The sequence below is a fragment of the Neovison vison genome, chromosome 1 (assembly GCF_020171115.1).
Source record: "Neovison vison isolate M4711 chromosome 1, ASM_NN_V1, whole genome shotgun sequence".
NCBI lineage: Eukaryota > Metazoa > Chordata > Mammalia > Carnivora > Mustelidae > Neogale > Neogale vison.
The window spans coordinates 23,189,681-23,205,329 of record NC_058091.1 but is presented as its reverse complement, the minus strand read 5'-3'; the positions used below and the strand labels follow the sequence as shown (position 1 = coordinate 23,205,329).

Sequence of the window (15,649 nt, the reverse complement as noted above, 5' to 3'; positions counted from 1 at the left end):
AGATTTTTATTTATTTATTTGACAGACAGAGATCACAATCAGGCAGAGAGGCAGGCAGAGAGAGAGAGAGAGAGAGAGAGAGAGAGGAGGAAGCAGGCTCCCCACTGAGCAGAGGGGAGCTCAACCCCAGGACCCTGGGATCACTACCTGAGCCAAAGGCAGAGGCTTTAACCCACTGAGCCACCCAGGCGCCCCAGAAACATGCTTTTCTGTTTTTTCTTTCTTGGTGGGATGACACGTGGAAACTGCTCCAGAGAGCCCTTTGGAAGCTCAACAGACATCGATAAAATCATCTAACCCGCATGTCTTCTTCTGTCCTAAAGGATTTGAGATGATTTAAAAGTTTATAGTCAGTAAAACAGAAAAGTACATAACTAAGCAGAGTTAGAAACCATATAAATTCGAATGGAAAGTTAAGAGCCCTGTCCACTTCTGCAAGCTTAAAGCTTGGACTTTGGTGAACTCCTCCTGCTTTGGGGGCAGGCCCCCTGGGTGGGCTTTCCTGGCCGGGAGGGGGAGGGCAGGAAAACTCATTTGTGATTTCCGCAAATATATCTCTGTTAAAAGTGGGAGCAAGGTTGAAAGTTAAGTGGGTTGACTAGAAATTCGTCTTTACTGTTACCACAGTATTTAACGAGACTCTCCTCCTACCGATCTTTATACATTTTTCCCAGAAACAGCCCCTTGTCTGTGCTTGGCAGTCAGAACCCCCCTCCCTTCCACCCCCCGCAGTGAGATTCCTGGCTCTCAGCCCGCCTCTCAAAATGGGGAGCCTGCTATGCTGCCTCAGCCTGGTGACCTCCTCCTGATCCCCAGCCCTCAGGGCTTTAAGCTCAGGCCTCCTCTAACCAACACCCCCCTCACCCCCCACGTGGGCGCTTTCTTGCCAGAGGCTTCTTAAAGGAGAAAGTCCTCCTTTTCTGCTCCCTTGTCCCTTCTTCTCCTTTTCCTCCTCTTTTTCTTCTTCTTCTTTATTTTTTTTTTTTTAAGATTTTATTTATTTATTTGACAGAGAGAACACAAGCGGAGAAGGGCAGTTGGAGAGAGAGAAGCAAACTCCCCACAGAGCAGGGAGCTGGAAGCAGGACTTGATCCCAGGACCCTGGGATCATGACCTGAGCCAAAGGCAGGTGCTTAACCGACTGAGCCACCCAGGCACCCTGTTTTAACTTTTTGTAATGAGATGAGAAAAATAGTAGAAAGAGAGGAAAACACTGAGGTCGAAACAAGAAAGTAAAACCTCCTGAGAACACTACCATCCCTTTTGCTGAGATGGTGCCTTGCCAGACGTTGGATGTGGGGAGCTAAGGGATGGTTGTAGATTGAAGTCCCCAATCCGTGAAGCCGTGGGAACCAGGGAGGAGGACGGGTTTCTGTGTGTGATGGTTGGAATGGTATTGCACGGCCTCCGGCTGCCTGACTTCAGGTCAGGATTCACGCGGGCATCTGGGCTCTTTGGACTCCTGGTGCGGACACTTGTGAGTCATTCCTGGGATTGATGTAATCCAGTTGCACTTGACCACTGGGCTGTCTCTAGAGAAGGAGAACAGGTAGAGCCAGTGTCAGATGATGAGAATTTTCCACGTTATGGTAATGATGGCCTGAAAAGCCTAAAATGACGTATTAGCCTTCCCAGAAAACCATTCCTTAGCTGGGAAACCGTGCTTTAGACCCACAGTTAAGTAGAATGCTCGAGAAGTTTGTTTTCCCCTCCGATATTTTGGATGCTGAAGCTTTCAAGGAGTAATTTACTGAATTGCTATATAATGGAATTGACTTCAAAAGACCTGAACACATTTACTTGAAGCATTATTTTTATTTTCTCTGCTTTTAAGGGAGTCAGTTATATTTATCTTGCTGTGGTGACAAAGGAAAAGTAATCAAACATATGTATCTTAATTGTTTTTAAAGTTGATTAACGATGGCCATAAGGAAGCTTTATATTTACATAAGGCTTTACAGTACACAGAGACATTGTTACATGTTTCCATTGGCTACTCACAACCACCCCAGGAGGGGAGCAGAGACCGTAGCTGCTTTTCACGGGTGAGAAAGTGGGAGAAGAGGAACGCTGAGTGGGGGCCTCAGTCACGTGGCCAGAGAGAGATTTAAGACTTGAATCTCTGGGGGCGCCTGGGTAGCTCAGTGGGTTAAGCTGCTGCCTTTGGCTCAGGTCATGATCCCAGGGTCCTAGGATCAAGCCCCGCATCGGGCTCTCTGCTCGGCTGGGAGCCTGCTTCCTTCTCTCTCTCTCTTTGCCTGCTTGTGATCTCTGTCTGTCAAATAAATAAATAAAATCTTTTTAAAAAAAAGAAAAAGACTTGAATCTCTGTCATCTGACTCGAAGGCCCGTGATCCCTCTTCTGCATTTTGGGTGTAAAGTCGCATAACACCAAGAGGGGAGCCTTGATGATGTTTGACTCCTGTTAGGTGATGGGGATTGGCAATGCCCTTCCCACATCTCGTCTCATCGAATCCTCACAACTCCAGGGAGCTGTCACCATGCCCACTTTTCTGAGGAGAAAACGGTTCCCTGGGAGGTTCACTTGCTAATCGAGGCTAGTAGGTGGTGGGGCTGGGGTTTGACCAGGTGACCAGCTCCCGAGCTGACTCTTTTTTTCTTTTTTTTTTTTTTCAGATTAAAAAAAAAATTTTTTTTTAGATTTTATTTATTTATTTGACAGGGCTCGTAAGTAGGCAGAGAGGCAGGCAGAGAGAGAGAGAGGAGGAAGTAGGCTCCCTGCTGAGCAGAGAGCCCCATGCAGGGCTCGATCCCAGGACCCCGGGATCATGACCAGAGCCGAAGGCAGAGGCTTTAACCCACTGAGCCACCCAGGCACCCCTGAGCAGACTCTTTTTCACCAAGAGCCTGCCTCATCCTGTTCCATGAGGAAAGAGCACACTAAGTTTCGAAAGTATTAGAGAACTGAAGCATTGATTTTTCTGACCTTTACCTTTAGTAAATTGGATTTATGGAATTGTTCTCTACTTTTTTTTTTTTTTTTACAGATTTGTTTACTTATTTTATTTATTTATTTTTAAAGATTTATTTATTTATTTATTTATTTGACAGAGACAGAGAGAGAAAGAGATCACACAAGCAGGGGGAGAGACAGGCAGAGGGAGAGGGAGAATAGGGAACCCAATGCAGGGCTTAATCCTAGAACCCTGGGGTCATGACCTGAGCCAAAGACGGATGCTTAAGGACTGAGCCACCCAGGCAACCTGTTTACTTATTTCAGAGAGAAAGGGAGAAAGCAGGGGGATGGGCAGAGAGAGAAAATCTCCAGCAGGCTCCCCACCGAACTGAGTGTGGAACCCCACATGGGGCTTGATCTCATGACTCTGAGGTCATTACCTGAGACAAAACCAAGAGACAGATGCTTAACTGACTGAACTTCCCAGGCACCCCATTCTCTTCTCTACTTTCAGACAAAGATAGCTTCCCTGAGCATTTTTTACAAAATAAGACAAATTTGGGGGTGCCTGGGTGGTTCAGTTTGTTAATCGTCTGCCTTTGGCTCAGGTCATAATCCTGCGGTCCTGGAATCTAGTCCATGTCGGGCTCCTGGCCCAGTGGGGAGTCTGCTTCTGCTTCTCCTTTTTCCTCTGCCCCCATCCCTGTTCATTTTCTCTCTCTTAAATAAATAAATAAATTTTTTTTTTAAAGACAACTTTTCAAGAAATCAATACTTGTCTCTTGGAAGAGTATGAAACTAACAGTCTTAAATATCCTTTGGCCAGGGATGCCTGGGTGGCTCAGTCTGTTAAGCATCTGCCTCCAGCTCAGGTCATGATCCCAGGGTCCTCGGATAGAGTCCCACAAGGGGCTCCCTGCTAGGTGGGAAGCCTCCTTCTCCTTCTGCCTGCTGCTCCCCTTGTTTGTGCGCTTTCTCTCTCTCTCTCTCTCTCTGACAAATAAAATAAATAAAATCTTTAAAAATAAATCCTTTGGCCAGAACATTATTTGATGCTACTCTTAAGCCTATAGAATGAGAGGTTTCTAATCTGTGGAACTGATGTGTCATGTCTCAGGGTAAAGTGAAAGTCTTACAAGAGACAGCTAACAAACCCAGATGATGATTACTTAACTCTAGGGTTTTGGTATACTAATTGCTTATTAATATGAACTTCTCATTCTTTGCCTTTGAACCAAAGTAGGCTTTCTTTGCATTCTTTTTTTTTTTTTTTTTTAAATTCATGCCATTTGTCCTCAGGCCCATGTTGTCTGGTAGGAGATGCCTAACAGGGTCTTGCTTGGTTTTACTACAGATTTAATGAAGCTTGTAGGATGAATTTTGTGGTACGGATTCATGTTACTGTATTTTTCCAATTAAAAAACCAAAATGGCGCAAACACAATTTTGTCCTAGATGACAGCTACACTGAGAAACTTGGTTGATTCACCACCAGCAAGAAGTAAGTTGCTGAACATCGGTGCCCTTCCCCAGCTCTGCATGGTGATGGGACAGTACATGGCTGACAAGGATGTCTGCACCAATATTGCCAGAATATTCAGGTAGGTGGACTAGGAAAATGAAGTAACCTTAAACAAGTGCTAAGGCTTAGATTTGGGGTTATCTTTAATATTTGTGTGTGTGCAGCTTGCAAGGAATCCTATTTTTGCTTCTTACTTCCCCCAGCAAAATAAATAAATAAATAAATAAATAAAAATCTAGTGGCCCATGTTCAAAATAAATGATGTAAAACTAATGACCCCATTTCCCGTGTATTCCTAATGTGATTCTAAACTCATCCATTTAAGTCACCTTAGTTCTTTGGTGAGTTGTGAGTTATCCTGGGGTTTTCACAGTATAAACAAATATTCCTCTTAGCTTATTGGAGATTAAGAAATGTATCACAAAACACGATGAACTTTCTAGTATACTTGGAAACAGTACTTAAGGATTATAATTCAAAAAGGGCAGCATTGCTTAGAAAGTCTGATCTGACCTGATTATTTGATTTCACTTGTGCAACTGAATTTGGGTTCATATACTCACTTGTCATGTTTACACTTCAAGCCAGAAGTGAGGACCGTCGGCATCCAGGTCACTTCAAAGCAAGATGTTAAATTTCAGAACTGTCTTTAAATTATGCATTTATATTTCCTCTCTCACTGCTCCTTGCCCATGTTTTTACATAATTATCATTCTCAGGAGACCCGGGCCTTTTTAAACTTCACTGTAGTTGTTTAGTAAAATGGAACATTCTCTGATGACCCATCGGTAACTGACCCTGGCATGAGGATGGGAGTACAGATTTGATTTTTTTAGCCCTGTGCTTTCCCTTCTGGGTACTTAGCACTCCCATTTTGAAACACTATAAAATCATACATTTTGGTTTTATATCTGGTGGCGTGCAGGGATTCAATTTAATTTTTTTCCCATATGGCTAATCAGTTGTCCCAGCACTTTTATCAAATATACCATTCTCCCCAACTCCTCCCCCGCCCCACCTGTGATTCTAAGAGCTTAGTTATTCAAACACAAGATTCCATATACTTGTAGGCCTGTTTCTGGGCATTCTGGCCCATCCTCAGATCAGTACCGCACTGTCTCTACTGTTATAGATTGAAGTCTTGCTATAAGATAAGATGAATCCTGGGGCGCCTGGGTGGCTCAGTGCATTAAAGCCTCTGCCTTCAGCTCAGGTCATGATCCCAGGGTTCTGGAATCAAGCCCCACATCGGGCTCTCTGCTCAGCAGGGAGCCTGCTTCCTCCTCTCTCTCTGCCTGATTCTCTGTGATCTCAGTCTGTCAAATAAATAAATACAATCTTAAAAAAAAAAAAAGATAAGATGAATCCCTCACCCCTCTTCTCCTTTAAGATCCAAATTCTTCCCTCTCTCAAGAGTTGGAGAATCAGCTAAGGTTTGTGGTAGGAACTTTAGGGTTTTTCTTGGAATAACACTGGGTATGTAGAGCAACTGGGATGCAAGAGAAGAGAACAGACACATTTATGATACAGAGTCTTCTAGTGATAAACATTTATGATGTTTTCTTTTATATTTCCCATAAAATTTTATAATTTTCTCCAAAAAGATTTTGTACATCTTTTATTAGATTTATCCCTTCATGGCTTTTGCTGCAACTATGAATACAGTCTTTTAAACACACACATATATATATATTTTTTTAAAGATTTTATTTATTTATTTGACAGACAGAGATCACAAGTAGGCAGAGAAGTAGGCAGAGAGAGAGAGAGGAGGAAGCAGGCTCCCTGCTGAGCAGAAAGCCCAATGCGGGGCTCGATCCCAGGACCCTGGGATCATGACCTGAGCTGAAGGCAGAAGCTTTAACCCACTGAGCCACCCAGGTGCCCCTAAACATATTTTTAAAGGGGATTAAGAAGTACAAATTTCTATTTATAAAATAAGTCATAGGGAAGAAAAGTACAGCACAGGGAATATAGTCAATAATTTCATAATAACTTTGTATGGTGACAGGTAATGACTACACTTATGGTCAACATGTTATAAATGTATAGAATGTTGAATGACTATGTCATATACCTGAAATTAACATAGTAGCACATGCTGACTATATAATATGTGTATAAAATACTTCCTAATAGGTTGTTGCTGGTTTATATAAATAGTATTGATGTTTGCTTATTAATCTTTACCAAGGAATCTTGAAATTTAGGGCCAAGAGTTAGTCTGTAGATTTTCTTGGATTTTCTAGACAATTTGTCTGCAAATAAAAATAATTTGTTATTTTTCCCCCAATTATTACAACTCTTCCCTGCTGTCCCTACCTCTTCCTTCACCTCACTCAGGATGTCCCATTGAAAGCTGTAAGAGTGTTGGGCCTGCTGCCTTGCTCCTGACTTCAAAGAAAATATTTTTGTGATTTTACCAATTAAAAGTAATATTTATTGTAGGTTTTTGTCTATACCCTTCAGAAGGCTAGGGAAGAATTTTCTCACACTAATGGATGTTAAATTTTCTTGAATGCTTGCCCTGAATCTATTTTGATTATGTGGATTTTCTTTTTTTAGTTCATTAATATAGTAGATCACAGATTAATAGATTTTCTCATGTTAAGCCACTATATACGTGCTAAGTTTAGTTGGCTAATATTTTATTCAAGATTTTTCATCTGTGAGTTAGATTAGCCTGTACTTTTCCTTTTTCATATTGTCCTTGTCTGGTTTTAGTATCAAAGTTTATTCCAGCCTCATAAAATGAGTTGTGAAATATTCCCACTTTTTTTCTTCCCTAAAAGAATTTGTGAAAATGAAACTTACCTATTTCTTGAAAAATTTGTAGAACTTGTTTGAAAATCTATTTTGTCCTGGTAGTTGTGTCTGCACATTCATGTGTGATAGTCACTGACTACTGATTCACTTTCTTTAATGGTTATATATTTATTGTATTCTCTATTTGTACTGGGGTTAGTTTCAGAAAGTTATATTTTTATGGGAATCTGCCCATTTTATCTAAGTTTTCAAACAACATAAAGTCATTCCAAATATTATCTTATTATCCTTATAATCTCTGTTGCATTTTGAATCATGTCCCCTTTTATTCTTTAACTAATAATATTTACTACTACTATTTTTTTTTAAGATTTTATTTGTTTATTTGACGGAGAGGGAGATCACAAGTAGGCAGAGAGGCAGGCAGATAGAGCGGGGGGGGTGGGGACAGGCTCCCTGCCGACCAGCGAGCCTGATGTGGAGCTCGATCCCAGGACCCTGAGATCATGACCCAAGCTGAAGGCAGACACTTAACCCACTGAGCCACACAGGCACCCCTACTTCTAATATTATTTAAGAAATACTTAGATAACGACTATCAAGTGCCGGGCAGTGTTCTGAGCACTTTCCAAATATGAAATTATTTATTCCTTATAACAACTTTAAAGGTGGGTACTATCCTTATTGTCTTCATTTCATATATAAGGAAACTGAGTCATGCAGAGGCTTAGTACTGTTCTCAGTATCACACAGTTGGAAATCAAACCAGGCCATCTGTCTGGCTCTGGAAGCCGTATATTTAAGCACTAGGTCACGCTGACTCTGCATTGTTTATACTGATTTTCACTCCTTTTGATTGCATATGATGTTTCTTCTTTTTTTCTGGGTCAGTCTTGCCAAAAGTTTGCTAATGTTAATAATTTTGGTAAAGTATCAGCAGATTTCTTGATCCAATCCAGTGTATGTTTGTTTTCTATTATATTCCTTCTGTCCTCATCTGTATCAACCCTTTTCTTCTACTACCTTTGGGTATATTATATTATTCTTCTATTTTAGTTAGAAATTTCATTCCTTTTTTAAAATCCTTCTTTTTTTTTTTTTTAAAGATTTTATTTATTTATTTGACAGAGAGAAATCACAAGTAGATGGAGAGGCAGGCAGAGAGAGAGAGAGAGGGAAGCAGGCTCCCTGCTGAGCAGAGAGCCCGATGTGGGACTCGATCCCAGGACCCTGAGATCATGACCCGAGCCGAAGGCAGTGGCTCAACCCACTGAGCCACCCAGGCGCCCCCTAAAATCCTTCTGAAGACTAGAAATTTTCTTTTAAATGGTGCCAAAAAGCATTTCCTTTAACTGCTTTAAATGGTGTATCTCACAAATTTTGATTTGTAGGTTTTTTTTTTTTCAGTTATTCAGGTCTCCGTGTTTTATTTTTAAGCCTTCATGTTTCTTCGTCCCATAAGTTATGTTTAAGTTTTCTAAGATATGTATTCTTTTTAAAAAAATTATTTTTATTAACATATAATGTATTATTAGCCCCAGGGGTACAGGTCTGTGAATCGCCAGGCTTACACACTTCACAGCATTCAACATAGCCCATACCCTCCCCAATGTCCCTAACCCAACCACCCTTTCCATAACTCCCCCTCCCCCCAGCAACCCTCAGTTTGTTTTGTGAGATTAAGACTCTCTTATGGTTTGTCTCCCTCCCAATGTCATCTTGTTTCATTTTTTCCTTTCCTGCCCCCCAAATCCCCAACCCTGCCTCTCAAATTCCTCATATCAGAGAGATCACATAATAATTGTCTTTCTCTGACTGACTTATTTTGCTCAGCTTAATACCCTCTAGTTCCATCCACATTGTTGCAAATGGCAAGATTTCATTTCTTTTGATGGCTACATAGTATTCCATTGTATATATGTACCACATCTTCTTTATCCATTCATAAGATATGTATTCTTACGTTGATTTCCTAACTTAATTGTCCTTTGACCAGAAAATATAAGCTCGAAGACACTTCTCTGAAAATTTACTGAGACTTGTTAATGGCCTCGTACAAGGTCACATTTTTACAATATTGATGATGTTTTACCTATTAATCTATCACTTAATGAGAGATTTAGGAACATCTTCCAAGTTGATATAGGTTTGTCAGTACTGCCTTGTGGGTTTTGGTTGGTTGCTTGTTTGCATGCCTTCAAAATTTTGAAGCTGTTTTCAAGGCTTTTAACTTTCAGGACATTTTGCCTCTTATCGCTGTATCACAATTGAACAGTTCAACATTTGTTTCTGATGGGGTCCCAGGGGATTCAGTGGTTGGTATCTAAACAGAATTTGTGTAAATTTCTTAGCTTGTGTTTTCTGAGCCACATGTATGGTGTAAATTCACACTGAATATATGTATCAGAGACTTTGGGTTTCTCTTTTTCGAAGGATCCCCCCTGGCCCCCCACCTCCATGCCTCCAGAGACTAGAGCAGACAGCAAGCCTCCTTGTATCTTCTCTGGACTGGCGTGCGGAGTATTTCTAGCCTCTTTATCAGGCACAGGCAACCCTTTGAACATCTGCATTTGGAGTAACCGTATGTATATTTGAACTTAATGAGAAAAAAAAGTTTATTTTTATTTTCCCATTTGGCATTTCTGCAGCAAACTTACTTCTTACCATGACTGCTGTGTAGCCTTGGCCAACTACTCCAGATGTTACGCCTTGTTTTTGAAACTGATAAACAAATACCAGAAGAAACAGGTCAGTTCTTCATGCATATAATTCTTCAGAATGTCTTTGTATTGGTGTGTTCTTGTGAGCTCATGTCGGGTAGTCTTATGTTTTGAAGGTACCAGTTTCTTTGAGAAGCTTCCATCTGATGTGTTCATGGGCAGACCAAGGAGACTATTACTTGTAGGAGTTGAAGAGGGAATAGTTTGAGGCAGAAAGGGCTACAACAGGATGTTGGTGTAGTAGGATTCCTGGTTTAGGGAAGAGGGTCGGTGCACAGTGTCGTTCCTCCCAGTGATTTATAGACCCTTACTTGAGAATCCTCTTGGGGTGGGATGGGCGTCATTTCCAGGCCCCATCCTCAGCCTGCTGAGTCAGATGGGTGGGGAGAGGCCTGGCCATCTGCACTTCAATGAGGACCACTGGAACCTCTGATGCAAAGTACAGTTTGGGAACCCTGACAATGGGTAGACTCTAAAGATTCTTCTAGCCCTGAAATTCTTTAATTCTTTGACACTTTAGTATTTAGAAGATGAAATTCTTCCAAAGTAAGGTAAATATCAGAAAGAAAATAATTTGGGGTTAATGGATGAGGTAAAAGTGTATATATAGTTGTTTAAAAGAAGGAAGAAGTCACAAATGACTCCACCTTCATAAAATCATAATAGTACAAACATTAAGGTTTATTATAAGTTCTTGAATATTCATTAAATGCAGTTTATTTTTGTTCAGCTTTATAAATGCTTAAGGTGACATCAGCTCTTTAGTGAGACGTTTTATACATGAACACAATATATATTCATTTCAAATATGGTAAAATTTCAGAATCACTAAGTTTAAAACCAAATAATTTATGTGTATACTAAGAACATTTTAATATAAAGCTTTGTGTTTGTTTATATTGGACATCTCAAAACCACCTCAGAATATAATCCCTGTTTGCCACAAATAGCATGTAACTTATTTTTACCCAGCCCAGTACTTCTGCTGAGAATGACTAAATTTGTCAGATTTGATGCTATTATTAGCTGATTTATTAAAAGGTTACTAGTCTCTTTTTGGTTATACATATGACAGAGAAGTTTCTATGCTCATATTATACCATGACTACATCTTGAAGATGATAAAACCTTGCTTAAAGTGTTAAGTTTTCATTTAGCTTTTAAGCAGTGATTTACAAATATGCACTTGAGTTTCTGATTCCGAGTATTTGGGTTGCAAATGCTTTTCCCTACATATTTAGTGTTTTCTCTAAATTATATACTTTGTACGATTTCAGGGTATAAGAATTTGCTATGTTAGTGGAAGAATCGATTTGATTAATCTACCCGAAAGTATTCTTGATCTGCTATTAATTGAAGTGTCCATTAAACATTTATTAATCTAGAATTTGGTACAATATATTATCTGAACTGTAATCTTTGGACAAGTGACTTACTCCTAAGAAAACTTAGGCACTCCTATTCTTGGTTGTCTTTTTTAAGGAAAAAAATAAAATGGTTGAAAAGATACTTTACTATAGCATTGAAAGAATTCTTTTAGAATCTGTACTTAAAAAGTTAAGTTATAGACTTTATTTTGAAGTGTTATTTTATGGACTTTCTTTGTAATTTTATTTTGTCATCATTATTCTCTTTTGCTTTGGTGTTTTGATCAGGGATGATTTAGATAACTAGAACTGGAGAGGGCACCTTTGCTTGCACTAGAATTTTCAAAAGTGCATGAAAGAAAACATTTCTGTTTAAAAGTTTGATTTCAAGTTATGTCAGAACCTGTAATTTTTTAAAAAGGAAGAAAACCTATCAGTTCAATGCTAACAAATAGCCCTGTTGTTTTGTAGCATTACTAGTAATAGCTGTTTGTTTTTCTAACTGTAGCTTGGATGATGGCCATGTTTAGTAAACAGACAGATCCCCTGGTATCTTGCCAATATGAGACACTTGTGATGTCAACATAGTTAGGAGTATGCTTTTTCTGATTCAAGGGATGAACCGTCTTAAAGTTTAGTTGGCACAAAATTTTACCATGCCTCTTAGTGAACTATTTTTCACTTTGGGCCAATAGTTATCTGTAAAGCAAAATTGGTGTTTCAGAGCCATATTTTTCCTCTGTTGATCTATATGATAATTTTGTGTTCCTATTAAAATTATTTTGGTTCAGAAGAATGAAGAACTCCTTGCAAACTATGTGCAGTACATATTGTTTCCAGAACCATCAAAGAAATCAAAGAAATTGATCCATCAAAGAAATGCATAACTTAAGGAACTAACTAACTAACTAAGCCACTAACTAACTAAGCCACCCAGGCACCCCTGAATATTATTTTTATCACTGTAGTAAAAATAATATTCAGGGGTGCCTGGGTGGCTTAGTCAGTTAAGCGTCTGCCTTTGGCTCAGGTCATGATCCTGGGGTCTTGCGATTGAGTCCCACATCAGTCTCCCTGCTCAGCGGGGAGTCAGCTTCTCCTTCTGCCTCTCTCCCTGCTCATATTCTCTCTCTCTCTCTCTCTTTCTCTCTCTCTCTCTCACTTTCTCTCACTCTTTCTGTCTCTCATATAAATAAATAAAAACTTTAAAAAATCATATTCAGATATATTGTATATTTCCTTGTCTTCTTAAAGGTACTAAAAATAATTTAACCTCTTCTTTTTTAAAAATACTTTTTATTAACACATAATGTACTACTTGCCCCAGGGGTACAGGTCTGTGAATCATCAAGCTTACGTATCTCACAGCACTCACCATAGCCCATACCCTCCCCAATGTCCGAACCCAGCCACCCTATCCCTACCTAATTTAATGTCTTAGAGAGGCAGGCAGAGAGACAGAGGGGGAAGCAGGCTCCCCGCTGAGCAGAGAGCCCTGATATGATGCGGGGCTCAATCCCAGAACCCTGAGATCATGTCCTGAGCCGAAGGCAGAGGCTTAACCCACTGAGCCACCCAGGCGCCCCTAATTTAACCTCTTCTTGATGCCCAAGGTCAATATTATAAGTATTACTCATTGCTCTAGAGGCTATCTCTCCCATCCTGGGAGCATCAGTCTGTTGATGAGATTCTTTAAATGTCTGCGCCTTCTTTTTGTAGATTTCTCTCTCTTCCCTTTCTACTGATTGTTAACTCTGCCTTTGATAATCTTTACTTACATTTTGTGATTATTTCCCTGCAGTTAGAAGAGGAAACTCACAATAAAACTTGTTAAAAGGGGCATTAGAGAGGAGAAGGGAATTTGGGTAAATTGGAAGGGGAGGTGAACCATGAGAGACTATGGACTCTGAAAAACAATCTGAGGGGTGTGAAGTGGCGGGGGGGGGGGTGGGAGGTTGGGGTACCAGGTGGTGGGTATTATAGAGGGCACGGCTTGCATGGAGCACTGGGTGTGGTGAAAAAATAATGAATACTGTTTTTCTGAAAATAAATAAATTGGAAAAAAAAAACTTGTTAAAAGTATCACTTAAAGAAGCCTTAAATACAATTGAATATGAATGGGCTCTTAATGAGGGGACCTGAGGGGACTCTTAGATGCAATAACCCTTGTCATTTCTCATCTTCAAGGGCCAATTAGTAGTATGAGATGTAGCTCTCATGTCCCCTCCCTTATGAAGCTTTTGAAGGCCCTCAGTTGCTCCCACATCTGTGCATCATTTTAAAGATTCAAACATAGCCAGTACACCCAGCTAGCACACTCAGAGCTAAGGATGTCCCAAGCAGAATGTCCCTAGTCTTAACCACTTCACGGTAATGAAGAAAAATTATTCAAAACTTAGAAATAAGATGCGGGGCTGGGAGGCTACATGTCCTGACAAAGCCATGCTGGGGAACTGTTTAATTCTGCAGGAGAATGTATCTGTGTTTAAACTTGCTATTTACTATTTGATTAGAACCCAGGCCCTGTAAAGTACACATTAATTTGTAGATTTTTCTCTGGTAGACAAGATAACCTCAAAAGTTATGATTGTATGACCCTGGGGGCTATTAGCCTGGTGCGTATCTAACCTAGTAATAGAACATTCTTTTTAATGCTTGTAAGCACCCAATTCTTTAATTGTTCTTGGAGCCAATTTAACCATTGTATTGGCTCCCTCATTAATGAGATAAGTAATTTTTTTAATGTGTTAATTTTATATCTGTATGAGAGTCATGTTGTTAACTCTTCAAAAATTCTACATTGACTCTGTGCCGTGTTTTACTTATCCTAAAGAATGAAATGTTTACAGTTTTGATCTCTGATTTTTTTTTTTTAGTAAGAAAACTGGACAAATAATTTATATTATATTTAGAAGAGCAGGGTAATTGTTCAGGCCATAAGGAAGTAGTTATGTGTCCCAACTACTTCCTAAAATCATTAACCAAAAGCTCCATACTCCATAGGTCTTTATAAATATTTCTTTTGTGATTCTCCAAATGATTGTTTTTTGTGTAGCTGCCTCACCCACTACTAGGAAAATTCCTGAAGGACACAAGCCTTGTTTTGATAAACCTGAGATGATGCTTGGCATACTAGACGTGTGACAAAATGCTGAAAGAATGAATTTTGAGTATTTGAAATGCTTTGGAATCCGTAAAGCATGAAAAAATATTTCTTCTAGTATTATAGTATTTCTTCCTTAAATATTTACTTTCTTTTTCCTGCTTTGGAGGAGGAAATAATAATAATTTTTTCCCACATTTTTCACATTGGTGAACTGTCATACAGAGGACTAAAACAGAAGTAAAGGATTTTAAATTACTTCAGACCAGGATAGAGTCTTAGGTTCATGTTCCCAAATGGTCAGGTGAATATGATTTGTATTTCCTCTCTTTTAGAAATAAAAGGAAATCCAGAAAACCCACACCAGGCATGTTCTGCTGAGAATGTATTAATCTGCAGTGGCTAAAAACTGCTACACCTGAGATTTATTTGGATGTTGAGGCTTTGAACTAATCTTTGGAAAACCCACCAGGCTTCCAGCAACTTACAGAATTGATAGTTCCTACAATTTTTATTTTATTTTATTTTATTTTATTTCTTTTCAGTGTTCCAGAATTCATTGTTTATGTTTACAAAAATCCTAGACTAAGTTGGGTTGTAGATGTATACTTTGGAAGACTGGTAGTCTCTTAATAGACATAGCTATCACCAAGTGATTAAAGAAGCAGGAGGAGTCTATATACCTTATCTTTCTTCTGAGGGGTCAGTATTAACTTTATCTTAAAAGTCTGAAGGTTACACTAGGAATCAGCAGAGACTTCATTTTTCTGAGACTAATTTTTGAAGCAAAGAGTGTTCATGTCTAAGCATTTTTTTTCCAAGAATACAGAATAAAAATTTAAAAAAAAAAAAGGAAGGAAAAAGAAAGAGCCCTCTGCATACCTCCTTAAGTGATTTTATCAATCTGGTGAGAAGGAAGGAAATCTGGTGAGATCTGCAGGAAACTGTGTTGGCCACTTCCATGGTCCAGCAAGGGGGAAATTCTGTTTTGACTCAGGTAGTGCCAGAGCTGATGGAGAAATAGAATATTTCCTCCCCGTATCTGCTGATTTTCCCACTGAAGGAAAAAAAAAAAAGGAAGGAAGGAACAAATTTTGCATGAGAAAATGTCAAAGGTTAAAAAAAAAAAAGAATTCCCTCTTTTTTTTTTTAAAACATTATTCATATTCATTTCTTATCAAGGTAAAGTCTGACTTCTGCATATAAGACTGGGTCTTTTTAAAATGTACTTGATCTATGTTTATCAGGTCAGTG

General features: G+C 39.3%; 1 protein-coding gene across 1 annotated transcript in view; it reads left to right on the top strand.

The window, feature by feature from the left end:
- The window catches only part of ARMC2 (armadillo repeat containing 2), a 111,013-nt gene that overhangs the window by 69,087 nt on the left and 26,277 nt on the right, over positions 1-15,649 (top strand). Inside the window, exons 11-12 of the mRNA XM_044244526.1 lie at positions 4,373-4,518; positions 9,854-9,953. Coding sequence (XP_044100461.1) covers positions 4,373-4,518; positions 9,854-9,953 — 246 coding nt within the window. The remainder of the gene's footprint in view (positions 1-4,372; positions 4,519-9,853; positions 9,954-15,649) is intronic.